Below are 27,845 nucleotides of genomic sequence, written 5' to 3' on the forward strand. Positions count from 1 at the left end.
AGCTTACATCTAACCCTTTGGTTGTGGGTTCACAGTCCTATTTATCACTTGATGCTTATGACGTTTGAAGTGTAAGTTGTCTTGTGTTATAACTTCACCAGGTTAACACTTGATTTTTAGATGTGCCGAGTGCTATTCCTGGCCTGCCCTTCTGCACTCTTCACTGAACCCAGTCTGATCTCCCAGCCCGATGCTAACGATCAGTTACAGATTGTGGTTGAATGCAATTCTGCTGCTTCTGATGGCCACAGCATCTCATGGCCATCCTATTTTGAATTGTTAGATCTGTTTGAAGTCACACAACATTCTTGAGGGTATCCTCAATGTGAAAATGGGATTTTGTCTTCATAAATTTTGTGTGCAGTCATTCCCACCCACATTGTCATGGACAGACGCATCTGCAATATGTAGTTCAGGATGAGGACAAGTAGATTTTTCCCTCCTATTGTTTTCCTCAGTGCCTGATGTAATCCCATGGCAATGTCTTACCCAAGTCCTTTATCCCTGCACCAGGTCAGTTAGTAATGATGTTACTGATCTATTTTTCATGATGGACGTTGATGTCCCTCACACAAGAGTACATTTTGTGCCCTTGCCACTCTCAAGGGCAACATTTAACAGGCATCTTAACAGCTACATACATAGGCAGGGAGTAGAGTGACACGGTCCATATTTAAGCAAAAGGGTTTTAGATTAGAAAGGCATCATTTGTCAGCGCAGGCTTAATGGGCCAAAGGGCCTATTCCTGTGCTGTATTATTCTTTGTTCTTTGTTCTTCATCCAAGTGTTGTTCAACATGAAAGAATTTGTCAGTTGATGGAATAGTGGAGGGGAAGATTGGAGAGTGGCAGGTAGTGGTGTGGGGGAGGGGTTGTGGTAGATGGTAACCAGCAGAACATTTCCTTTGCTATGACCTGAATACATGAGACATCATGGGGCTACAAGTCAATGTTGAGAACTCCCAAGACAATAACACACTGACTCTATACCACTGTGCCACCACCTTTGCTGGGTCTGTCTTGACAATAGGATAGGACATAATGGGATGGTGATGGTGATTTCTGGGATATTGTCTGATATATTATTTCATGAATATGGTGGAGTCAAGCTGCTCCTTGATTAGGTTCTGTGACTATTCTCCCAATTTTGGCACAAGTCCACCGATGATAGTAAGCAGGGCTTGCATGATCAATAGGGCTGTGTTTGTCACCATCATTTCCAATGCTTAAGTTGATGCCGGGCAGTTCATCTGGTTTCATCCCTTCTTTAAGCTTCATTGTGCTTTGATAGAACTGAGTGACTTGTTAGACCATTTCAGATGGCCTTTGAGTCAACGACATGACTGTGGGTGTGGAATCACACATAGGCCAGCCCAGGTAAGGGTGGCAGATTTCCTCACAAAAGGATGTTAATGAACCAGTAGGCATTTACAACAATATTGTTATTAGGTCATCATTGTCATGGTTGTCATTAGGCCAGCTTTTAATTCCAGAAATTTATTCAAATCAAATGTGGTGGAAGGGAAACCTATGTCCTCAGAATATCAATGTAGAGTTCTGGATTACTAATTTTGTGATATTATCACTACAACCACTGCCTACTTTCAATTCATATTTTTAATCACATTGCAATATTTATTATTTTTGTTATTATATGATTTTTTAAAATTGATTTGTTTTCCCAGGAATTCGACATTTTATTTCCCACTATTGCACTTTGTCAGCTTGGCTCAGCAGACCTTTAATAATTATTAGCAAATGTTTACCAATACCAAAAACAAAGGATCTTGACGTGTTGTGATAGAGTCTCTACCTCAGCTCCAGGTAGTCCAGGTTCAAGTCCCACCTTCCCTGGAGATGTGTTATCATATGTCAGAACAAGTTGAATTTTAAAGAAATGAAGACATGTCATATATTTTTGTTAATACTAAAATGTCTTCATGAACACCAGTGTAAGTTGTTGTTTGTGATGGAATTTCAAGAATAACAGTGGTTTTCCGTGTTTAAAATTTCAGCATTGGATCTTTGCCAATAGTACAAAACGTACTTAGAAAACAGTGCCATCCAATGTGCTGTAATGTTTGGGTGAGGTTGCTGGACAATGTCATTGCTGTCATGATTTACAGTATGAAGGTCACAAGCCAAACCTGAGCTATGTTTTGGAAAGGTGCAAAGAGCAAGTCCAGAAGCAGAAAAAATAACTTCCAAAAAGTAAAGATTAAAGAATGATGCATCAAAAATAATAAATATGTGCTGGAAACAGAGAGTCTGTCTGAAGTAAAATGATTATAATTATGAATAGATTTTTTTTAATAACAATCATATATTTGGAATAAAATTGTCAAAAATAGGTATTACATAATCAGATATTATTGTTGATGGGCTATGAACTGGAAATAAAGAATTACTGAAGGAAATGCAATGATCTATCCAGCATCAAATGGCTTTTATATTTTGTCCCTCAGAAGAATATTGCATGGCACATTATAGGAAGGAATAAAAGTAATAATCATGACATGGGAAAAGTAGAAGAGTACAGAACACAAAATTAAAGAGGAAACTCCTAAGGAGGTAAGAAATCAAAATGATATGGTAAAAATTCCAGTGTTCAGGAAGAAATATCTGGGTTATTTACTGGCACCACAACCAGACTGTTCCACTTGCATTATGGCACCAAATGAATCTGTAAACCCTGGTACATTTACCTGGCAAAGACCAATAGGAATTGTTTCTACAGCTTCTGGGTTAGCATAAATGCAGCTGCTGAGCTATACCATCTGTCATTAGGACCCCCACTACCAACCTCCATCACAGGCTGGCAATGCCAGTGTCTGTCATGGTCACCTCCTTATACTTTTCCTTCTTTTCAAGCTGACATAAGGATCTTCTGTAGAATTAGTCAATTTGCCACGAACAGATGTATCAAACAATTGATGAAGCATATCTAATAGGGGTAACACTTGCATCTCTTTTCTCACTGAATAACCACAGAAACATAACAAGAATGCTTGCTTTAGCCACATTGATGCATGTTGTGACGGTTGGGGCACGGAGGACAGGCACTGCATTGGGGTGGGTGCTTATTGATTGAATCCATGAGATCAACTTATCAGCTCCTGTAATTGAACATCTAGGTTTTACAGAACGTGTGTGTGAAGCATGATTAACATTGTATTCCAACAGCAGATGCAAATGTAACTTGCAAATGGCATGTCCATCTCACTAGTGTATTGTCATGCATGCTTGGCATTTAAAACACTGGAAGATTGCATGTCTACTTTGGACAGCAGTGCAAGAATAACAGGCTCTAAGGACACACATTGTTTATCCATACTGGAGCAGATATTTACTGTCAAAATCTGATGTGCAGCTATATTTTGGCATCTTCCATCAAGATTAGGATCTTCGCGCACAATTGCCAACAAGCTCTCTGAATGCACTAACAGCAGCTTAAGTCCTGATAGGTACTTTTGGATACTTTTACTGGAAGTAAAGCTTCAAATGCCAACTACGTGCACTTACCCCATTTTCTCCCTAAATCACAAAAAGTTAACATGCAGGTACAGCAAATGTTCGCAAGGCAAGTGCAATGTTAGCCTTTAATGTAAGAGGTTTGGAGACTGAGCACAAGGAAATCTTGCTGCAATTGTGGCATGTTTAGGCCAGAATAAAGCCTGACTTTTTCTAATGAACCATAAATTTGACTGAGCAGGGATGAAACAAGTATTCATTAGATTGATTGCTGAAATGAGAGACCTAGCCTACAAGGGGAGATTGAGCAGGTTATTCCCTAGAATTAGAAAAATAAGAAATAATCCCAATAAACATATAACATTCTCCAAAGGTTTGACTGAGGAGTTGCTGAGTGGACCTAGAATTAAGGAATGTAATCCCATGATAAGGTCTTAGTCAGTTAGAACTGAAATGAGGCGAAATGCCTTTTCGTACTGTGAAGCTTCAGAATTCTCTTCCTAAAAGGCCAAAGATGCTCAGTCGACAAGTGTGTTCAACAGTGAGATTGATAGAATTTTTGAGCGCTAACCAAGTCAAGGAATATAGGACTAAGGTAGGAAAGAGAAGTTCGAGCAGAAAATTGGGCCATGATCTTTTTGAATATAGAAGTTCTATAAGCTATTTTGTCTATTTAGGCTTGTACTGTTAATGTTCTTAGGTTCTTTTGCATGCAGTGACCATTAGAGGCACCGTCTTCAAGTTATGCATCTTTAGAAACCAATCTTGCTGGAAGATAGTATTGCTTCAAGCTCATAAGAAATAAGAACTTAATTGATCTGTCTTTGATTTGAATTTCAAAACATTGCTTTCATTTCTTTAATCAAGGTAATTTGTTTGTAGGGCCTAACAAATTCCAGTGAAGAGTTCCTCCAGTGATACTGCATTTATAACCCAGTGAAGCTGCTTTGCAAGGTAAAGCTTATCCTTCTGTCAGTTCCACATTTCACCAAATTTAGCTTCCCCTTACAAAATATGAACAAATTAAGCAATGCAAACCTGCCAAACACCCAGCATTATTTCATAGCAAAATACAAAGCTCACTAAATTTGCAAACATCTCCCACTCTCATATGTAAGTGCAATGTTTTCATAACCAAATACAAATAAACAAATTGAGGACAAACTGATGGTCAAGATCAGGGTTATCGAACTTTTCCATGTGTTCAGGGCCACACTCCTCACACAAAGGACTAATGAGCACATTTTGGAAAGATGAGGTTTGGCACAATATTATACATGAATTTCAAAAAAAAACAATAAATTGTTTCTGAAGAAGGGTCTAGGCCCGAAACGTCAGCCCTCCTGCTCCTCTGATGCTGCTTGGCCTGCTGTGTTCATCCAGCTCTACACCTTGCTATCTCAACAAATTTATGTTTTTTTTAAAAGAGAGAGTAATTAATAGAAATGATCATTTAAAAAGTACCAAGCAGCAGAGCTAGCTAACAGAACATTTTTGGCCTTTTAGCTTAAGTAGCAGAACTAGAGATAGACAGACTAGGCTGTATTCCTAATCATGTGGGAAATGGGTGGGGACTGGAACAGAGCTGAAGCTTTGGGTTTAACCAACAGAGCTGGCATTTGCCTCTGGCGGTAAACACACTGAACTGGCCTTGATGAAATTCAAAGGAAAGAGGGTGCCAGAAGTAAGTTGCCTTTCAACTTTGTTTTTTCTCCTCTACCAAATGCTCTGTGGTGAGGATGCTCTGGTTGTTTGATTTAATTTATTATTATTATTATTGTCACGTACCTAGGCACAGTGAAAAGTTTTGTTTTGTATGCAGTACAGGCAGATCATACCATACAAAGATCACAGGGTGATTGAACAGAGCGAGGAATACAAAGTTATGTCTGTAAAGAAGGTGCACAAAAAGCAAGATCAACATTAGATTTGAAATTCGAGAGGCCCATTCAACAGTCTAATAACAATGAGCAAGAAGCTGTTCTTGAACTTGTTGGTACGTGTGTTTAAGCTTTTGTATCTTCTGCCTGATGGATGAGGTTGGAGGAGATTATAACTGGGGTGGGGGGTAGGGGGACACACGATGCCATCTTAGGTACTGAGGTACCTCAGTACAAAAAAAGCTTAGGTACAAAGTATTAAGAGAAATGAGAGTTTAAAAACTTAAATATTACTTCATAGAATAGTAGAAAAATAAAGAAATAGGTCATAATTTACATTAAAGTCTTTGTAGTTTAAACTAGGAAAATAAAGGAGTAAGTTTAAAGTTCAGCAGTCTTTGATGAGTCCTCCGCTTATCTCACTCTGCTGTCTGTTCTCGATGTCACCCTCATATATACCATCACTGCTGCCTCAGCAATGTGCCTGGATAGGATCCACTTGCACACCGAGCTGAGAGACCAGGCTGAGATCCGCCATGAGCTGCCGAGAGACCAGGCCGTGACCCACCACGAGCCGCTGAGAGACCAGGCCAGAACCCGCCAGGAGCTGCTGAGAGACCAGACTGGGAGCTGCTGAGAGACCAGACTGAGAGGTGCCATGCTGCCAAGAGATCAGGCTGGGATCCGCCATGAGACACTAAGAGACCAGGCCGGGACCCACCAAGAGACCAATGGGGGAATAGAAGAAAAGGAAACAGAAGGAGTAGAGGACCTTCGGTTGGAACATTCTACCCCATCGCGCTCTTGACTGGATGGAAGGTTGGCTTTTGTGATTGTCTGGGCTGTGTACACAACCCTCTGCAGTTTCTTACCGTCCTGGGCAGAGCAGTTGCCGCATCAAGCCATGATGCATCCTTATAGAATGTTTCCTATGGTGCATCTGTAAAAGTTGGCGAGAGTCCTTAAAGATATGCTGAATTTCCTTAGCCTCCTGAGGAAGAAGAGGCATTGTTGTGCCTCTTGACCTTTGTTTCAGCATGGGTGATCCAGGACAGATTGTTCGTTATCGTCACTCCTAGGAACATGATGCTCTCGACCATCTGCATCTCAGCTCCATTGATGTAGATAAGGGCGTGCCCTCCTCCTTGCTTCCTGAATTCGATGATCAGCTCCTTAGTTTTCCTGACATTGAAGGAGAGATTGTTCTCTTTACACCACTCCATCTCTTTCCTGTATTCTGTCTCCTCATTGTTTGATATCCAGCCTACAATGGCGATGTCGTCAGCGAACTTGTAAATGGAGTTTGGACGAAATTTGGCCACACAGTCATGAGTGTACAGGGACTACAGTAAAAGGAGCTGAGCATGCAGCCTTGCAGGGTGCCAGTGTGACGGACTGTCATGGAAGAGGTCCTGCTGCCCATCTTCACTGATTGCAGTCTGTGGGTCAGGAAGTTGAGGATCCTGTTGCAGAGGGTAGAGTAGAGACATAGGTCTCGGAGTTTGGAGATTAGTTTGGTTGGGATTATGGTGTTGAAGGTGGAGCTGTAGTCGATAAATTGAAGACTGGCATAGGTATCCTTATTATGCAGATATTCCCGAGATGAGTGTAAGGCTAGGGAGATGGCATCTGCCATGCACCAGTTGCGCCAGTAGGCAAATTGCAAGGGATCACTGGAAGTGTTCTCCCAGCTGCACTCCAAGTAAAGCAGTAGACTTTTTTTAAATTCTAATTCTTGTATTCCAGCCAGAGAGGCCCCAGAGATTAGTTCCATTGTGAGAAGGAGGAATGTGCCCCTGGGATCCTGAGATATATTCTGGGCTGAAGTTGTGTCTGCTAACACTTCCCCACCCTCTCTCTCTCTCTCTCACACACTCACACACACACACAAGTGTCTGGGTGCAGGCAATCAGGAAGTGACCTCCAGCAATGGTTAGAACCAGGATACCAGTGGTCACTGTCCTGGTACAACCACCAGGTTTGTAGCCGATGGACATTCAAACTAAACAGAACGCTTCAGTGATGACAATACTTTAAGAATATTCAAAGGGTTGTCAGTAAGGTAGGTCCCAAGATGTGACAAAGATTTGGTAATTATTATTAGTTACACAGGTACCTTGGGTCTGCACTGAAGGAATAAATAATCATAGATCCTTAGAAATCTGTAAAGCCTTAGCCACCCAAGTAATAATACTGCACCATTCTTCCAGTCATTTGCTTTAGGATAGTGTCCTAATTTCCAATCTGACCTACATGATGACGCTTGTTGCATTGAGGTAGATGAAAGAATTCAAGACAGCCATGATAGATTTTAAACAAAAGAAAGCTTTGTTTTTGCATTGTAGTGGCAAATGTTTGCAAGGTCAATTCAACACACTGTCTGAGATCTAAAATGATACAGGTTATGAAAACTCAAACAATCATTTCATTCATTTATTCCAAAGCAAAATGCAATATCCGAATCAACCATACTTCAATGAGCTAACTGACACAAGTGATAATTTGTCTTTGCTTTTCTTCTCGCAGTTACGTCGATTTGCAGTAAGCTATAATTTCACTGCTGTAGGCCATGAAATCAAAACAAAAATTAGAGAGGAATTTTCATAAAAATGTTGTGTGACTGAGCTCTGGAGAAAAATTCCAAGTCAAATGAGCTTTTAGAAGAGCTACTCGATTTGATCTAGCAATTATGGTGCAGTAGATATGGCAAAATGAATACCAATAGTACAGATTATTCTCCTGGCTGCAGGTTTGTGGTCAAGTGGTCCTAATACCTGACCACGTAAAACCATCATAATTTCCTCCAGGAAATCTCCAGTGGGCAGAAAACAATCCTTTACTAACTTACTACATTTAAAAGGAGAGGAAATGCAATTCTATTTGCTGTTTTAAAAGACTGGATCCAATTAAACAGGGATCTTACATTTATAACCAAAGACACTTTATCATAGGTAACAGCAGTGTCAGGTTTCAAACAGCAACAAGGTTTACAAAGAGAATAAGATGACAGTCGTCCTCTAATCTTCCCAGAACATAGAACATCCCACAAGTCATCTATGTAGATGGGCTGGCTCTCCACTCTGTTCAATACTTCCTATATCTCAGCCGCCATTTCTCCCAAGGGACTACCATTTATAGGAAAGTCCAATCAATTCTGCCAGCACTGCCTTCTTCAAGCTGTGAAAATGTATCTTTGACAACAGCATTTTAACTCCCCTCTTCCACTGCAGTGAGACCTAGATCATGTATTAAAGTCATGTTAGGAGCCTTGACAGCCTCCACTAGCAGTGCTTATGTGCGGACCAAATAACGGAACCATTGGACCAATGTGAGCATCCTTCACGTTGCTGCATCTGCCAGCATTGAAGCCTTCTTCCTGATTGTCTTGTCCATTGGAATTGGTCAATGTGTTCCAATGCTCAAAAACCCACCTCCCTCTACAGTTTCTCTTCTCCCAGATCACCAATTGCCAATTCTCAAAGGGCTGTGCAAGGGAAAGGGAGAAAGATAAGCTCCAGGTCACCCTAGAGCGCAGAGATGGTGACACCACCGACTGGGAGGAAAAAGATGCTGACATCTTGACAAAGCACCTCCTGATCCATCAAGCTCAGCGAGTAAGTCCTATGGCTACATAACAGCCAGTCCAAGGGATGGACAGGCATCAATCAGGAGGCTTGACACTTCTCATCTGGGCCTCTCCGGTTTGGCCATGGAGTGGTCCATGGCCAATCCATTGGGTCTATCCCGGAAAACCAAGTGGAAGGGCAGGATCTAAGGGAAGCCACTGCTGTTTGAAGGAGACTTGGGAACCTATTCATGGAAATGCAGGCTGGAGGGGAAGGTGCCCTGACAATTGTGAAAGAAGATATTTTAAGGGGGCATACAGTAAAGAATGAAAAGAAATAAGGATAATATGGGACGGTAGTTAGTCCACTGTCAGGAGCATCTTGGCTTCAAGGGAGGGGCAATGTATGAACATGCCTGGTATGGTCACCTCATATACCATGGGCTCATGGAGCAGGGGATAGGGGAAGGGGGAAAGCTGCAGGCTCATGTAGATGGGTCGCGTAGTGACCTAGAGAGGTACAAAGTCCTCTTTAATTGGGGTTAATTGGAAGGTTGGTCAGGAAGGGAATCTGGATTTTTGGGGGCTCACTGACAATGAGAGGCAGAGGCTGGAAACCATTGCTCAAAGAACACTCCCTGTAACCTTGCATCACGCTAGAAATTGAAAGTATACAATGGGAAAGAAAATGGCCATGACCACGCTCAGAATGGGTGGGGTATGTGTCTCAACCTGTTAGAAAGGGGCTGCAAGACACACTGGTATGATGCCCTTTAAAGGGAAACAACATTAGACTGAGACCCATGCACTTGACAGGACACAGATCTGTGGGCTCCCAATCCATCCCCATCCTAATGCATTGGCTCCCTATGTGCTGAATATTTCCCTGCCCCAACAACACTGACCATTTAATTCAAGACTTCTGTACACGGATGCCACAGAAAGAATGGCAATGTTTGATCAGGAGGGCCATTGGTGCTAGCAGAGCCCATTACCCTATGTACACCTTGTTAATCTTGCTTTCACGTGTTGTAGTAGGCTCTCAACACAGACATTGCTCCATATATTTCCTGTGTGATGTTAGGCATCATGGCACAGTTATATTCGGGGCTGAACAGAGACTCAAACAAACAGATGTATGGCAAAATCCACTCACTACTGAAGACCAGACATACAGCATTCAGAATACAGGACCAATGCATAAAATCCAGATATGACCTCTGCAAAGACATTAGGAAGGCCAAGAGGCAGTACCGGACCAAGTTAGAGGCCCAGACCTACCAAATAGATTCCCACCGTCTATGGCAAGGCCTAAATGACATTACAGGATACAAAACGAAACAGTGTAAGATGGCGGATAGACACATCCCTCTCTGACACGCTCAATGCCTTCTATGCTCGGTTTGAGCAGAATACCACCGATGTGGTGATGCCTGCCCCAACAGCCCCAGGCACACCTGTTCCCTCTGTCACTGCTGCAGATGTCAGATCGGTCTTCCTGGGAGTCAACCCAAGAAAAGCAGTGGCTTGGACAGTGTCCCCAGATAAGCTCTCAGATCCTGTGTGGACCAACTGGCGGAGGTATTCACCGACAGCTTCAACCTCTCACTCCTAGAAGCCGAAGTCCCCACCTACTTCAAGAAAACCACCATCATTCCCGTACCTAAGGAAACACATGCAGTGTGCCTTAATGACTACCACTCTGACCTCAATAATCATGAAGTGCTTTGAGAGGCTGGTCATGGGCCACACCAACTGCAGTCTCCCAGCCTGTCTCGATCCCCTACAGTTTGCCTACCAACATAACAGGTCCACACAGGATGCCATATCTCTCGCCCTGTACTCATCCCTGGAACATCTGGACAACAAAGACACCTACATCAGACTCCTGCTCATTGACTACAGCTCCACCTTCAACACTATTATCCCCTCCACACTGATCTCAAAGCTCTATGACCTTGGTCTTGGCTCCCCCGACTGCAACTGGATCTTCAGTTTTCTGACCCACAGACTGCAATCAGTGAGGATAGGTAACTGCACCTCCTCCACAATAACACTGAATACTGGAGTCCCCCATGGATGTGACTTCAGCCCCCTACTTTACTGTCTGTACACCCATGATTGTGTTGCCAAATTCCGAATGAACGCCATCCACAAGTCCACTGATGACACTACTATATGGGATGGATATCTAACAATGACAAGTCAAACTACAGAAGGGAGATAGAGGGCTTGGTGACGTGGTGCAATGAAAATAATCTGTCTCTCAACATCAGCAAAACTAAAGAACTGATCATTGACTTCAGAAAGATAGGAGGAGAACATGCCTTCATCTACATCAACGGAACTGAGGTTGAGAGAGTGAACAGCATCAAGTTCCTCAGAGTGACGATAACGGACAACTTGTCCTGGACTTCCCATGTAAATGCAACAGTGAAGAAGGCACAACAACACCTCTTCTTCCTCAGGTGGGTCAGAAAATTTGGCATGTCCATAAGGTCCCTCACCAACTTCTACAGATGCACCATTGAAAGCATACTGTCCGGGTACATAACGGCCTGGTTATGGCAACCACTCTGCCCAGAATTCAGCTTCGGAAGATCATCGGACCCAAAACGTTAACTCTGATTTCTCTTCACAGATGGTCCCAATCCTGCTGAGCATTTCCAGCAATTTCTGTTTTTGTTCCACTATTCCCAAAGTGACCACAAATGTGAAAAGATCCCATTAAATCATTCAAAGTCCCTAATTTACCTGTCTGATGAACTCCGGCTAAAAGAGAATGTTTACCAAGTTTCTGAATTTAACAAGAAATTAACTATTTATTGCAAACAAATTAACTTTAAATAATGGCTATTGAAAAATATGAATTGCTAACTTACACTCTCTTTAACTTAAATTCTGCCCCTGCTAAATTCCCCCCGTGACAATAGACAGGTACACAAACACAGACAAGTCATAGAAATTAAGGATGGAAAAACAATTCTTGGAAACACAGTCCAATAGCACCAGTTCTGATGAAGGGTCACTGGACCTGAAATGTTAACTCTGATTTCTTTCCACAGATGCTGCCAGACCTACTGAGTTTCTCCACCAATTTCTGTTTTTGTTTCTGATTTCCAGCATTTGCAGTTCTTCTGGCTTTTTTGTTTAGGAGTTGATGAGTTGTTTTCTTTTCATTTCTTTCAATTTCTTTAAGTTCTTTACTGATGAATTGAGGTTGTTTGAACACCAATGCTCTCTTTCACTCACTTGGTGAGGATTTGTCCTTTGAATATTGAGGTCATTTTTATTGCTCCTTCAATTTGCAGGGAAGGTGAGTGGAAAACAGTTAGCTGGTACTGTAGCCTTTCTGGTATGTCCACACAGGAAAAGGACCAAATTGAGGAGAGAGAGAGTTTTGATGCGTTCACTTCGCAGTCTAGATGTTTCTCTTCTGTACTGATAGGGATGGGATAGGCAGTTGGTAATTAACAAGGCAAGTCTGGGACAACAGCACAAGGAAACTGACTAGGCATCACTGAGAGAAACCCTCCAAGAAACTTGACAAAATTGACACATTATCGAAAATACATGAGATTCAACCGATGGTCTTTACAGATTTGCCCTCTTTGAACCTGTCTTGTTCAAGTAGACTTTTTACACAGTAGTGATAAAGTTGATTTTTCACTTTAAATATTCAATTAAGAGACATTGAAACCTTTACTTTTCTACAGCTCTGTAAACCCATTAAACAACCAATGGCTGTTGCATCAAGGATCATTCCAATGGTGGTTCTTCAAACCTTTTTCCAGGGCCTCTATATCATCCATCAGCTAGAGACTGAGTAATATATGTATAGCTCTATATTTGCCTGTATTAAGTTGCACAAGTAATATGTAGGTGCATTGTCTCAGCACAACCAGATTTACAAATATTTTTCTCAAATAAAGATCATATCATCTTTGAATCATCTGCAAACTTGTAAGAAGTTTGCCCAATGTCTTGATGTATATCTTGATAAAAGCAGATGATCTAGATGTTGGTGGAGTAGGACTCCTGTGCCTGGGCTTGTGTGCGCCAACTGCTTTTCTTTTTTCTTCTCTTTTCTTGTTTTTTTTTACTTTATACTCATTTCCCTTTAGTACCATTGGCGGCAGCAAAGAGTTGCAGTGTGGACCCGAGTGTGCCCAGCGCAGATCTCGTTGGCAAGTGAGCCCTTACTTAATTTTCTGGGCTGAGCACGGGACCTGGCATCAGAATTGGCAGCTGCCACATCGGCGGTAGCCTGAGGATTGGCAATTTCGTCGTTGGGTGGATCCGGTGCTGGTGGCAGCGAAGCCTAGTGGAAGGGCATCATGTGACATCGATGAGGTGGTCCCAGAGGTGAGAGATCTGACTCTGACATTGGCAGGTCCAACACAGGCGGAAGTGGGATGGTGGTGGAGGAGAATTGGCCCAATGGCAAAAGATGACACCTGAAGAGTGCCAATATCAATGTTGGTTGGGCCTGGTGTAGACGGAGGTGAGGTGGTGGAGGAGGGATGGTGGCGCAGGCATTACTGATGATGAGCTGGCTCAAGATTGATAGACTCTCTTTAAGCTATATCTTTCTATTGTTTTCTTATTTTTAAAACTATTCAGAAAGGCGCTGGATCATGGCAATGGAAGAAAAGCTTTTCACTGTATTTTACTGTTTTTCTCACTGTAAAATGCATGTGACAATAAAATCATTCATTCAAAATGATGAAGAGCAGTAGTTCAAAAATCAAGTCCTGTAAATCTCCACTAGTAAAGAGAATTGATGCAGGACCAATAGCATGAATAATTACTTATGGTGTACAAGCATTCAACTAATTCTTATAACCCCAAATAATCCCAAATCCTCCTGCTAATTCCATATGACTGAACCTTATTTAGAAGGCCACTGTGTAACCAATGTCTACAAACCCAATTGCACACATTTTTAAACTCAGGAAGCTGAAATAAAATGTGTTAAGAAAGGACAAAGGTCAGAAAAGAGCCAATACATTTCCTCCTGTCTGTATTTGAATGTATCTTTCTACTCTAAGCACTTTATTCATGACCAACGTTGAAATGAGTAGTAAAGGAATGTGCAATGAACTGTTTGCTCTGTTTGTGTGATAGATTTTGATGTGAAGGAAAGGATTAAGTTGTGATTTCAAAAAGCTAATGATAACCAGCTAATGAAAACAAGCTACACATGTTTACATATTATACTGTTGCGGTGTGAAATTACATGCCTGATCAGGCATGAAAGTACATATGGCATTGTGTGTTACAATTTAAGGCTACAGGACATCACTAATCATATTCAATATTTCTATAATTCATTTTGAAGTACTAGTCTATGTTTCTAAAGCAGCCTATATTTCTGATGGCACGCAGATATTCTTAGTTCTTCGTTCTTTGATCAATAATTGGAACAGTACTTGACAGCTATCATTGATTTTTTTTGTCTGTATTCAGTAGAAATCCCTATTCAAAGGTTGCAGAAAACGATTCAGTCAATGATACAACTCAAGTGAACAGTCAGATGCAGGAATCAGATAGCAAAATGCTCAGTTTTAATAATTGGCACTATATTCTGTGTTGAAGTCCACAGGATATATTTTATGAATATTGCATTACAGCAGGGAGTCAATTTTTTTTATAATCTATGTATATACTAACTGAGTGAAGTGGTCACTTTAAATGTCAAAGCATTAGGCTTTCTATTTATTTTCCTGCATTTTAGAGCAATCTCTTTTCACTCCACTGTTAAATACATCCTACGTTTACCAAACTGAATGCAAATTTCACTTCATTTCATCAAGCTCTCAGTGTTTGCCTCCTTTGAGTGATATTGGATCATCATACTTAATCTAGGGTGAAATTTCCTAGTCTGAGCTAAATTACTCGTAGCCATCAACAGGGAGATATTTATTTTTTGCAGGACTAATGATCTGTCCTCCAGACCCACCCACTGATGGTTATTTACAAGGACCCAGATGCTTGAGCTCAAAATGACTGGTAATGTCAGCAGGTGCCATCGCTCATTCTGGTCACTGATTGAATTGAAGCTATCCCATTGACATTGACTCTGTGACTTTTAAGGCCATTATCCTGGGTGAGAGATGATCATCTCATCATCGCTCTAAACTGACAGCTGATTAGCAACAAATTACAGGCAGGAAGATGCTCAGCCATCAGGACCGCAAAAAAAGACCAGAGCACAGCTTTCTGTGTATATCACCACTTGACAGAAAAGAAAGGGCTCGATGTTAGGAAGCTAGACAACTGCCAGGCCACCTCTTTGTTATAATTTATTTAGTGCAGCAAAAACAGACTTACACCATCTGCGTGGCATATCCCAAAATGCATAGCATAATAGAAAATTGAGGAGCCATTTTTAAAATGCTACCAGATTATTTTAAATGCCACTGAGCTTACAGTTCAACAGAGATACAGTCTTGGACTCAGAGGGCGGCTACATCGTTGAGATTTATGGCACTATCTCGCTTTCTCCTCAGAGCAGCATTCATTTACATAAACAGATAATACCAGATAAAAATTTCCATTAGACAAAGGTGAAATGGATCAATTTTCTCTAGCAAAATAAATCTTAACCAGGCAGGATCATTACACCAGCCACATTTCAGAAATAATGTATTTAAAATCACCAGATAGCAGCAGTTTTCAGAGTTTCCAATTATCTTTAAGAAAAGCTTATTCTGTGGACAATAAAACACATTACTGCACAATATGATACAGTCCATAAAGATGATGATGTTTTATGTAAGGTTGTAGAAAAGCTCTGCACATTTAATAGAATGCTTACAGACAACAAGATAGAATAATCTTTAAAATGCAAAAGATCCAATTTTAATGCTTATCTTCTTTCCTCATATTCCTGAGCTTCTTATAAAACATCACCTCACTTTCTTACTTTATATCTTGGCTATTCTTAATCTGCAGATTTATTTTCATTCACTGGATTTTTCTTTGTTGTGATAAATATAAGATGTAAATATTTACAGGGTAAGTACCACCTGTAGAGTCACTTCTTACATATCCTGATTTCAACATCAATCTCAACAATATGGAGCTGGTTTAGTTTAAATGGCATTAATTTTCCAGTTTGAAGCAACTGCCTAAATACTGTCACTGGTTGATATCAATATTGTTAGAGTCCATAATATTGATTATCCAACCAACACTGCAGTGCTCTGTACTCAGCCAAATTAGGGCTTATGTGCATCAATATATAAATGTCCAGCTCTATTTTGTAAACAGTTGAACATCCCATTGGCAGTTTTTAGTATTCAAAAACATTAAGTGGTCTAGGAGGCAACTGGGAATTTCCTTAAAAATAAAGTTGAAGGGAATGGCTTTCTAGGAGGTACAAATACACAGCAGCTGGGCTTTAGTTAGCAATCAGCAGTCTATTTTCTCAAGGTGAATTCACACTGGTTGCCAAAAGTGAGTTAAGTTCAAACCAGCAAATTCAAATCGGAGCCATGCCATGGTATCTGCATTTTTAAAAAAAACCCATAAACTGTGTTTTTATTACATGGATAGAGTAGATTCAGGATTTCTAGATTAATAAATATGCCAAAAGGGAAATTCAAATTCAAATCTTTCTCTCACACTCCATTATATTGCTAACAGAATTATTTATGATTATTTATACTTTTGCAATGAGATAGTATGTTCTGAATTTTACCATGTTTGCAACTCAAGTTATGCACAGTCACAATCATTAATTTATAGCCCTGTTGCAATAGATAATATTTTATTTGCAGCTCTAAAAGGTGAGCTTACAGCAGAATGTAAACCTATATGGTAAGTTATAGATTGCAATTGAAAAATTAAAATGCAGAAAACTTGAAATACTGAAGTAAACAATGGTACAATGTAGAGGAAATTGAACAGCAAAATGTGTGTTATATTTGTGGGCATTTCATGAATGGTTAAGGGTTTTCTCTTTAATATTGTTACTTTAGATAATTTTCAACCCTAGAAGTATGTGATAAATTGGTACAGTTACAGCATCAAAAGTTAGACAAATAACAAATGTTGTTCATGCTGACAGTTCTGTAACTGATGTCTGAGTACCCTTAATCATTTCTAATGTTTTTTTAATTTGCTTTCATGCATATGTACATAAACAATCACGTATTAAACTTTCAAAATACATCAACTCTCAGCTGGTATCATTTTCCAAATACCGTTTACTCACTGAATAGTTTGAATTCTCTCATAATAAAATACAAATTTTCCAAAGAGCACCTTGTTAGTAAAATGAAATTGTAATTTTTGATGTGTTCAACAAAATGTGCATGCAGTCTATCTGAGCTAATTAAAAACAAAGCTGTAAACAATGGTAATCTTTTAGTGCGATTTTGTAGCAACAGTTATTCCAAGATTTTATCACAGCAATAAACTCCACATTACTGCAGATCACTTGACATAATCACACAGTGCAGAAAGGAAAACATTCTATTCGTCAAAATCTATCAGCAACCTATGTGAGACACAGCTTAGGAACAATTTTCTTGTTGTCACTTTAGTGGAAAAATCTATTAACACTTCAAAAGGTGCAGAAAGAAAGCCAAGACACATATGCTGTGAATGGGTGACAGTTAGTACATGAACTAAATGCTAACATTTCTGCATGTAACACTGAAAACCTACAGAAATATGCGATTGGTGTCACCAAAATCTAAAGCCTATCTAAACTGACAGCAATTTTACATTTATAAATTAATTTTGTTGCTCCAGTCTCCTTTCTATCTTTACTGTAGTGACAGAATATTAATTCACTGCAGAGAAAATTAAAATGATAATTCACTGCAGCAAAACAACACTGAGCACACAGTCCCAGCTAGCTACAGAAGCCATCTCAACAGTCAGTTTAAAACATCTATATCAGAGATTATTTTCAGATCTCCTGGCATTTACAAGCAAGTTGGAAGTGCAGTATCATTGCCATATCCTAATATAAATTCAATAAAGCTAACTTTTAATTTTAATGTGGAAATTATCATGACAGAACAATCAAAATGTTACACCAAGATCATTAAACTTAATGAAAAACTATTTGACTTCTGATCGACAAGCTAACTCATGAATTATTGGTGTTTGATACTCATTATATTTGTTTTGTAATATACTGCTGGGTCTCTTATTCTGATTATTTCATTTACAAAGCAGAAGAGAAATATCTGCAGTATTTTTCTCAAAAACTATATTAAAACATCCTACCTGCAAGAGATCACATTCTCAGACACCTCAAAAATCAAGGAAAAAGAATAAGAATAATGAGCAAGGCATATCTAAATGCCATTATTGCATACAATTATTTCATGTAAGGAAAATAAGACTGGTAGAATATCAAGACGGGTACTGTTCAGTCAACCACTATGTTATCATGATGTGCCTTTCATGTCAGGAATAAGATGCAGAATAATCTGAAGTCGGCTGGTACTTCTTACGTATGTTTTATGCCACTTTTAAATTTTTTTAGCTTGCTGTGTGAAGACAAAACACACAAAATGAAAACACTCTGCTCCAGCATATCATATTATGCTTTGCTATTTCTTATAATAGGCTCATACAAAAGCATATTATATATTTTCCATGCAAACAGTTCTATCTGAGGATGTAGTCAGATATTTTGACGTTTGCAAAAAGCTGACAAATAAAACAATGTAGATCCGTGTATCTTACAGTTACTAAATATGGAGCAAAGTGCATGATTTTTCTTTTAGTCTTTTAATATTGTATACTCTTAAGACTTTCACATTTAGTGTTAAAAATGATACATGATAAACCAAGTGTCAATTGGTCTCTGTGGATCTATGCTAACAATCAGTACCAATTTATGGCTAAACAATATGTTGATTAATTACACTGCATGTTTGTATCTTCTGACTGTTTATTCCAAATGAATAAATATGTTGTTTACTATGTTGTTAAGATTAACTTTTAGATAAAATTGATATAATGGTCTTAGATGGAGCTTTACAGTTTGAATCTCCCATTATGCAAATTCTTCAAGCTCAAATGTTCTTAAAACATAAAATGTTGTACAAGGCCTTTTGTGGGAAATTATGATCTCAGCAGTGAAAGACTGACACCTTTAGGATTCTACAAGCATTACTGTTCTATGTGGTATCTTGTTGGAAAAGCAAATCTGAAATAGGTATACCTGATTAAACATGCCTGAGAAGTTTAAATGATCTGTTATCTGCCCAAAGTAAAGAATACAGAGCTTATCTGTCAGCTGTTTTGGATGCAAGTAATGTCAACAAATGCACGTGCAGTTATACAATATGTGCACCCATTTCTCTATGGCTATTCTGTCACATGTCAGAGTCACATGTAGACGAGACACAATGCAGTAAGGGTGGCAGATTTCCTTCCCAGAGGGCAAGATGGACCAGTTGACTCTTTACATCAATCCATTATAGCTATCGTCACTGAGGCTAGCTTTCAATTCCAGCTGATCAAACAAAACTTTCTTCATTTCAACTTCAGTCTGCAGCTCTCCACGAATCTTCTGTTTAATGTTCCCTGTTTTTTTTACCTGAAGATCTCGGGAATATGGTTCAGAAGGGCTAGGCATGCACAAAACACTGCAAGGAACAGGGGTACAAAATAAAAGTCGGATGTAACAGAGTGATGCTCCCTTTGCATTGGGAATAAGAACTTGGTCATTGGGCACAAAATGCTTCCAGTGTTGCTGTATATGTGTTGCAGGTCTGGCCCATTTCTCACTCCTGTGCCGTTGCGATCATGCAAGCCATCTTCCTGTCCAACTGTTGTTGAAAATGGGTCATTTTTGCAGGGTCACGATGTACAACCTGTTATTTAAAGGGGAAAAAAAATTTTACCCAACATTATCTTCATCCTGATGGCTACCTTCGTGTGTAGCTCATCAAATTGTATGTAGGTACTCAGAAAGCAAACACTAAGTGGCACTAAGCTGTGGTTCCATCTGTCCCTGGTATTGTGAAGGATCGTTCTGGCAACATTAACATGGAGTGCTCCAAGTAGTTGGTCTGTATAGTAACACCTGTCCCCCACTGAGAGGTTTATGCCAAAAAATACCTTTGACCACAACTCTATTAGGCAGTGGTCAACATATAATGTCCTCAAGACACTGTGGGAAAAGGTGATGGCAGGCCTGATGGATGGTTTCCCAAGCAGACTGTCAAAGTCATTAGACAGGATACCTCATCAGCAAAATGTTCAAGGACCAAGGGACAGCTTGGCTGGCTATGAGAAAGACCCTTTGTGTCAGATCCTTCCTACATGCCTGGAGTCCTACCTACTCCTCATATTGTCCACAAGGCGGCTACTGTGAGAAAAAAATAACCTCTCCATCTCCAGCTGGAATGTGGTTTTGCAAAGAAGGTCTGGAGAGAGATTCAATGGTTTTGTTGAGGTTTAACTTGATCAGCTCCATGACGCAGGACTCTGCTCAACAGGGAGTCACAAATATTAACTGTGCCATGAGGACCATCAAGTCAACAAAAGATGCTCTATGCCCTCTCCAAAATTTAGTCATTCAATGTAAAGCCTTGATGTTGACACAGTGTTGCATTCTGGCACATTCCAAGGTCCAGAACAAAGTGCTGGGGAATGCGCTAAAGTTTGGGGCAGCAAATGCAGAGGGACAATAGGGAGAGGTAGCTATCTAAGGCCTTCAGCTATGGTACACTGAAGAGCTGGAAACTATAACAACCTTCTGGCTTTGTGGACGCCAAGCTTATTGAAATGGTATTGAGGCACCTTAGACTGGGTGTATCAAGAAATGTTTATTTCTATTGAACTTCTGTTAATTTCCAATTTAAAAATTGCATGTAATATGTTATAAATGTTAAGATTATTGCAATTACATTGAGGCATCTAAGAATGGAACATGCTGCATGGAGACAAGTCAATTTTATTGCAAATTCTGTATATTCAAACCCAAATGTATGGTAGTGTATTTTTAAAATAATGATTACAATATATTTTTTGAAGTAATGAATATAAAGATCCTTGTTGCATATTCATTGGGAACTGGATCAAATAATTGTCCCTATCACCATCAAGTCAAACCACTTGAAGGTACTGGGGAAATAGTTTGGAAGATCCGTGGTGTGTGGTTAAAATTTATAAGGAGTAATAGTTAATGCAAAACAAAAACTGGACATGAACGAGAGATCCTCTCTCTCTGTTACAGGTGAGTACTGGCCATAAGATTCAAGGCTATCTTGATGATGCATGTGTACATGGCACAGGTCTGATCCATTCCCACTCTTGCTGTGAGGCAATCACCAGAACTCTCTTCCACCTCAGCCACATCACATGTAGAGTCTCGGGAGCTCACAGCCCAATGGCCTCAACGTAGAATTCACTAGCTTCAAAATCTCCCCGCCCCCAGAGTCATCCCATGTCCAGCCCTCCCTCTCATCCCCGCCTCCTTCACTTGACACAACCTGTCCATCTTTCTTCTCACCTATCTGTCCCACCCTTCCCATTGACCAATCTCCACAACTTCTTACCTGCATCCACCTATCACCACCCCACCTGCCTTCACCCAGCCCCAGCCCCGTCCCTCGATTTATTTCTGAGCTCCCTTCCCCCTCGTCAGTCCTGATGAAGGGTCCCGACCTGAACCGTCAACTTTCCTGCTCCTCTGATGCTCCCTGGGCTGCTGTGTTCCTCCAGCTCCAGACTGTATTGATTCTGTCAAATTTGGACCATTTTCAAAGGAACATGATACACAAACTGCTAATCAGGTAAAACAAAAAAGTCCCAAACACTGTCCTCATCGGTGTGGAGCTGCATCAATCTGTATATAGAGCCATAGTGTACACACACTGAGTGTTACACATGCTGAGGTTCTACCTGTCCCTGGTTTTGCAAAAATGAGTCTGGGCAGTGCCGTAAAGCTCTGCAAACAATTTGGCCATGCAGTATTACCTATTCTTCGCGTAGAGATCTTATGCTTTAAAAAAAAGCATTTTTGACCAACATTGATCGTCATATAATGTCCTACAGGTATTGTGGAAAAGGAAATGAAGATTCTATAAAATTATTCCCTGAGTAGACTGTTAAATCTTTTGCAGAATGCCTTATTAGCAAAACTTTCAAACAAGTACTCAGATATATTTATAACCTGGCCGGTAATGCGAAAGGCTTTTGTCTTTAGATCCTTGGATATATACTTGGATTTCACCTCCTATACATGGTCTCCTCAAGGTGGGTTACTTTGGATGACACTATTGTCCACCTCCTGCTGGAATGTGGTTTTAGGAAGTCTGGAGAAGATGTAGTGGTTTCTGACAAGGTTCACACCAAACATCATCGACCTGCTGTAGGAAGGATAATACTAAATTGGAGAGGGTTCAGAGAGGATTTCCCACACTGTTGCTGGGACTGGAGGGTTTGAGTTATAAGGATAGACTAGAACTTTTTTCACTGGAGAATAGGAGGTTGAGGGCTGACCTTATAGATGTTTATAAAATCATGAGGGGCATTGATAACGTGAATACCAAAGGTCTTTTCCCCAGGGTGGATGAGTCCAGAACTAGGGGACATATTTTTAAGGTGAGAGGAGAAAGATTTAAAAGGGACCCGAGGGGTGACCTTTTCACACAGAGGGTGGTTAGTGTGTGGAATGAATTGCCAGAGGAAGTGGTAGATGCAGGCGCAGTTACAACATTTAAGACATTTGCATATGTACATGAATATGAAAGGTTTAGAGGGATATGGGCCAAATGCAGGCAAGTGGGACTAGTTTAATTTGAGAGACATGGTGGGCATGGACTAGTTGAACCACAGAGTCTGTTTCCATGTTGTATGACTCTATAACTCTTGTTTCATGGGCTATTTACAGGGACCTAAACTGAGACAAACATCAACTGTGATTGGAGGACAATAAACTTCGTTAAAGTTGCTGTTTAGTGTTTTTGAAACTTGCTGGTCTTCCAGTACAAAAAGTTGTCTTCAACCAAGTTTTGCAGACCGACACATTCCAAGGTCCAGGACCTCATGCTGAAGGATGAGTTAAAGCTTGAGGCAATCGTCATTAAAGGGCAATGTGGAAAAGGGAAATTTAAGGCCTTTCAGCCATAATACACCATGGGACTGGAAACTGTGAAACCCCTCAGGCAGGAATAAGAGAAAGAGTATGTGTATTTGGAAGTCATTGAAGTAATTTACATGAAAAAGGTGGAAGATGTGAGCATTGTTTTTCATGAATATTTTACTTCTGTTTTCACAAGAGAGTGACAAAGTTAATATTACATAGTTGAGGAGGGGTGGGACAGGATGTCAAACTGTCCCAGAATCCTCCAGGAGTTTGGCCTCTTGTGTCATGTGTGGTCTTCCTGGGATGTGTTTTGTTCCAAGACAACAAGGTGCAGGGCTGGATGAACACAGCAGGCCAAGCAGCATCACAGGAGCAGAGAGGCTGACGTTTCGGGCCTAGACCCTTCATCAGAAAAGGGGGAGGGGAAGGGGGTTCTGAAATAAATAGGGAGAGAGTGGGAGGCGGATAGAAGAGAGGAAACAAACAGGTCGAAGAGGCGGGGATGGAGCCAGTAAAGGTGAGTGTAGGTAGGGAGTTAGGAAGGGGATAGGTCAGTCCAGGGAGGACGGACAGGTCAAGGGGGCGGGATGAGGTTGGTCGGTAGGAGATGGAGGTGCGGCTTGAGGTGGGAGGAGGGGATAGGTGGGAGGAAGAACAGGTTAGGGAGGCAGGGACGAGCTGGACTGGTTTTGGGATGCGGTAGGGAGGGGAGATTTTGAAACTTGTGAAATCCACATTGATACCATTGGGCTGCAGGGTTCCCAAGCGGAATATGAGTTGCTGTTCCAGCAACCTTCGGGTGGCATCGTTGTGGCACTGCAGGAGGTCCAGGATGGACATGTCGTCTGAGGAATGGGAGGGGGAGTTGAAATGGTTCGCGACTGGGAGGTGCAGTTGTTTATTGCGAACCGAGCGTAGGTGTTCTGCAAAGCGGTCCCCGAGCCTCCGCTTGGTTTCCCCGATGTAGAGGAAGCCACACCGGGTACAGCGGATGCAGTATACCACATTGGCAGATGTGCAGGTGAACATCTGCTTGATGTGGAAAGTCTTCTTGGGGCCTGGGATGGGGGTGAGGGAGGAGGTATGGGGGCAGGTGTAGCACTTCCTGCGGTTGCAGGGAAAAGTGCCGGGTGTGGTGGAGCTGGAGGGGAGTGTGGAGCGGACAAGGGAGTCACGGAGAGAGTTGGGAAGAAACGAAGGAAATTCTAACGTTATTTCTCAGATTGTGAGATAGTAGGAACTGCAGATGCTGGAGAATCCGAGATAACAAGGTGCAGGGCTGGATGAACACAGCAGGCCAAGCAGCATCATAGGAGCAGAGAGGCTGACGTTTCGGGCCTAGAATCTGATGAAGGGTCTAGGCCCGAAACATTTCTCAGATTGTACTGGCTGGAAGCATGGTGCAGAAGACTAAAGGACAGACGTACCATAATGAAAAAGGGTGAATAACAGGCCAGGCAACCTAAACTTGGTGACAGCAACGTTTCAGAGAAAAAAATTCTGAGGTCATACAAATCATCAAAGAAAATATTTTTTGTGCCATTTCTTAAACAGAGTCAATGAAGAAAGCGATGAAATAGCGATCAGGTGTCGAGGACGCTCCCCCCAGGGTTTGATCCAGTAACCCCTGACCCCCGACCCCCGGGTCTGACCGAGGGTGAACCTTAACCCCACCTCCCAGGATCTGATCCACTGACCCCTGACCCCCACCCCCCTGGGGTCTGATCGATGGTTCTCCCCCCGCCTACCCCTGCTCCCGGGGGTAGAACCGTTTAGCCGGAAGTCCCCACATGAACTGTATCCGGTTCAAGGCCTGGGCCTGGTCTTCACCGTCTGTCCCCGGTCCCCGCTCCCGGCCCTCACTGTCACCGTCTGTCCCCGGTCCCCGCTCCCGGCCCTCACTGTCACCGTCTGTCCCCGTCCCCGGCCCCGGCCCCGGCCCTCACTGTCACCGTCTGTCCTCATCCCCGTCCCCGCTCCCGGCCCCGGCTCCGGCCCTCACTGTCACCCTCTGTCTCTGTCCCCGGCCCCGGCCCTCACTGTCACCCTCTGTCCCCGCTCCCCGCTCCCCGCTCCCTGTCCCGGCCCCGGCCCTGGCCCTCACTGTCACCGTCTGTCCCCGCTCTCGGCCCTCACTGTCACCATCTGTCTCTGTCCCCGCTCCCGGCCCTCACTCACTCCCAGCCCCTGTCCCTCCCTCCGGGTGACGATGTCTCGGCGGCGGGGTCTGTGAAATACCGGGTGAAACTTTCCCCATTTCCAAACGGACGGGTGACGGCACCAACTGGTTAATAAGTCAGTCCCGGCAGGTTTCCCTCGCCCCGGGTAATTAGTTATCGGTCAGCCTCTCAGCTTTCACTGGCGGTTGAAGGTGGAGTCATGCTGAGAGGGTGGGTTAGAAAGTCTTGCTGTGGACTCTGACTGACAGCGTTAACTCCCTCAGAGAAGTTGTCGTGGGACTTGATTTTAAAAACGTTGTTTAAATAATTTACAATGGGTTGTTTTTGAGCAGTTTTATATACACTTGATGGAGCGTTTCTCGATGGAACATTTACTTTGTTGAACTAATTTTCGTAAGCGTAAGGTAAGAAATATCACTAGTTTATATCATTAGGAAATATTCAAGCTTATAACATATAAGATTGCAGCACCGTCTAGCATGTTTGCACAATGTCGATTTTAAATAAGATAAAATATGTCCAGGTGAAAAGTATTACTGAATATTTGCTAATGTGTGTAAAACAGATGCCTAATGGAGATTCTTGTAATTTTATGAAACTACCTTTTTTTAATCAAATGGAGCAGCCTTTAATCACTCATATGGTGTTGTTAAATGGATCTTATTGGTTTAATCATACATTCATCATCTGTTATAAAATCCTGATGTGTTTTTTTACATTTCTCCGTAATTTCCAGCACCATGCCTCAGAAGTTGCTTAAAAGTGCCCACTATATTGAATTAGGAAACTACCAATATTGGCCTGTTCTTGTACCACGAGGCATCCGCCTGTACACGTATGAACAAATTCCATCCTTCCTTAAGGATAATCCTTACATTACAGATGGATATAGAGCTTATCTACCTTCAAAATTATGCTTGAAAAGGTAAATTATAAATTGAAATAAGTAAGTTCTTCCTTTTTATATTAGTTTTTATACATGTTTTGTATCGAAATGTATTTCCAGAATACAATTCAATCATTATCCCTCAAACAAAATTGTAAACTGCATTTTATTAACTAATCTGGAAGTATTAAAGATCTGGTGCCAATCATGAAAATATTATTTATTAGAAACTTGATAAATGCAATGTATCTGAAATGATAAATGTACAAAATGTTACCATGTGTGCGAAGATATTTTACTTACCTCTCCAGAGGATTTAAAAAATTAAAACAAAGAACCGCAGATGCTGGAGATCTGAGACCAAAATAGCAGAAACTGCTGGAGAAATTCAGCAAGTTCTGAAGAAGAGTCACTGGACACAAAATGTAAACTCTGCTTTCTTCCCACAGATGCTTTCAAACCTACTGAGTTTCTCCAGCAATATGTTTTTGATTTAGGAAATTGTTGTTTTTAACTCAAATAATTGCACTTGTATTTTACATTGCAATAATATGATACTTTTTTCTACAGTCTTTTCATCCTTTCTAATGAGACGGTGAATATTTGGAGTCATCTACTTGGATTTTTCCTGTTTTTCAGTCTTGGCATTTATGACATGACCACTGTACTTCCTGCGGCAAGTGCCTCTAGGGATGATTATGTTATATATTCCATATGTCTCTTCTGCTTCCAGGCAAGTAATTTAGAAATCTTTGTTCATTAAAGAAATATATATTTTAAAGGAATGTCAGATTGCACATTTTTTCTTCCTTCCATGAGCAGTGGATACTCCAGTAATTTTATTGTCACTCCCAACTGGAATCTGACTAGTACCCCTCTTAAGAGACCATCTCAATATCATCTCACTATCAGTTGCCATGAGACAGAATAATGGTGCCTATTCTGCAATTGACCCAGGTAGCATATGTTGATGAAGGTTATAAAAGTGTCCCATCCATACACTGTCTGAGCAAGAAAAGTATTTTTGCACTACTGTAGCTTTCAAATGCTCTAAATAGAGTAAACTGTTACAGTTTTGTGTTAGTAGAACCAGAAGAATATCACATTTACTGTGCCAAATGTATTTATTATCACTTCTTCATTTTGGTCGCAGGAGGAGTAGTTTCATATGAATAGAAATGTTTATGCATGGTTAATGCATGCTTAAAGTAACCCTCCCATTTTCCAGCCATCCCTTTACCTGCAAACATCCGCACTCCTCCCCCATCAACTTTTGCAAGTTCTTGTCGAATACTGTCAAAATTGGCCTTTCTCCAGTTTAGAACTTTAACTTTGAATAGGTGCAGTTAGGGGTTGGATAAGGAATGAGTGGAACAGGCAGAAAGGTAGCAGTTTGTGACTAAGTCCAGATCACAATAGAGTTTAAGCTTGGGAATTAGGAAAGAGGGGTTGGGGAGTAATCTAAGTGAGTGGTTGGTGAGTTTTTTTTCTGGCTATACACAGGCGGGTGAGTCATTAAAACTAGTCTGGGGAGATGCAGTATTGAATTTATAGCTTTAACTAGTTATACCATTTAATATAACTGCAGATATTCATTCGGTGATTTTTCTAAATATAATTTGCTTTTAAAAATGGCAAGTGATATTTTGCAAATAAAAACCAAAAGAACTGCAGATGCTTAAATCAGAAACAAAAACAGAAGTTGCTGGAGAAGCTCAGCAGGTCTGGCAACATCTGTGAAGAAAAAAATCAAAATTAACATTTTGGACCTGAAACGTTAACTGATTTTTTTTTTT

The 27,845-nt window shown here is 41.0% G+C and overlaps 1 protein-coding gene across 3 annotated transcripts in view; it reads left to right on the forward strand.

Annotated features, from left to right (window-relative positions):
• The first annotated feature begins 24,704 nt into the window (after window positions 1–24,704).
• The window catches only part of paqr3a (progestin and adipoQ receptor family member IIIa), an 18,320-nt gene continuing 15,179 nt past the window's right edge, over window positions 24,705–27,845 (forward strand). The window contains exons 1-3 of one of the 3 annotated variants that reach the window (XM_048605269.1): window positions 24,705–25,567; window positions 25,900–26,088; window positions 26,620–26,782. In XM_048605269.1, the coding sequence (XP_048461226.1) occupies window positions 25,904–26,088; window positions 26,620–26,782 (348 nt within the window). In that variant the 5' untranslated portion in view covers window positions 24,705–25,567; window positions 25,900–25,903. The remainder of the gene's footprint in view (window positions 25,568–25,899; window positions 26,089–26,619; window positions 26,783–27,845) is intronic. The other 2 variants (XM_048605263.1, XM_048605256.1) reach the window with 2 other exon arrangements.

This window comes from Rhincodon typus, chromosome 1 (genome assembly GCF_021869965.1).
Source record: "Rhincodon typus isolate 14 chromosome 1, sRhiTyp1.1, whole genome shotgun sequence".
NCBI classification, from domain to species: domain Eukaryota; kingdom Metazoa; phylum Chordata; class Chondrichthyes; order Orectolobiformes; family Rhincodontidae; genus Rhincodon; species Rhincodon typus.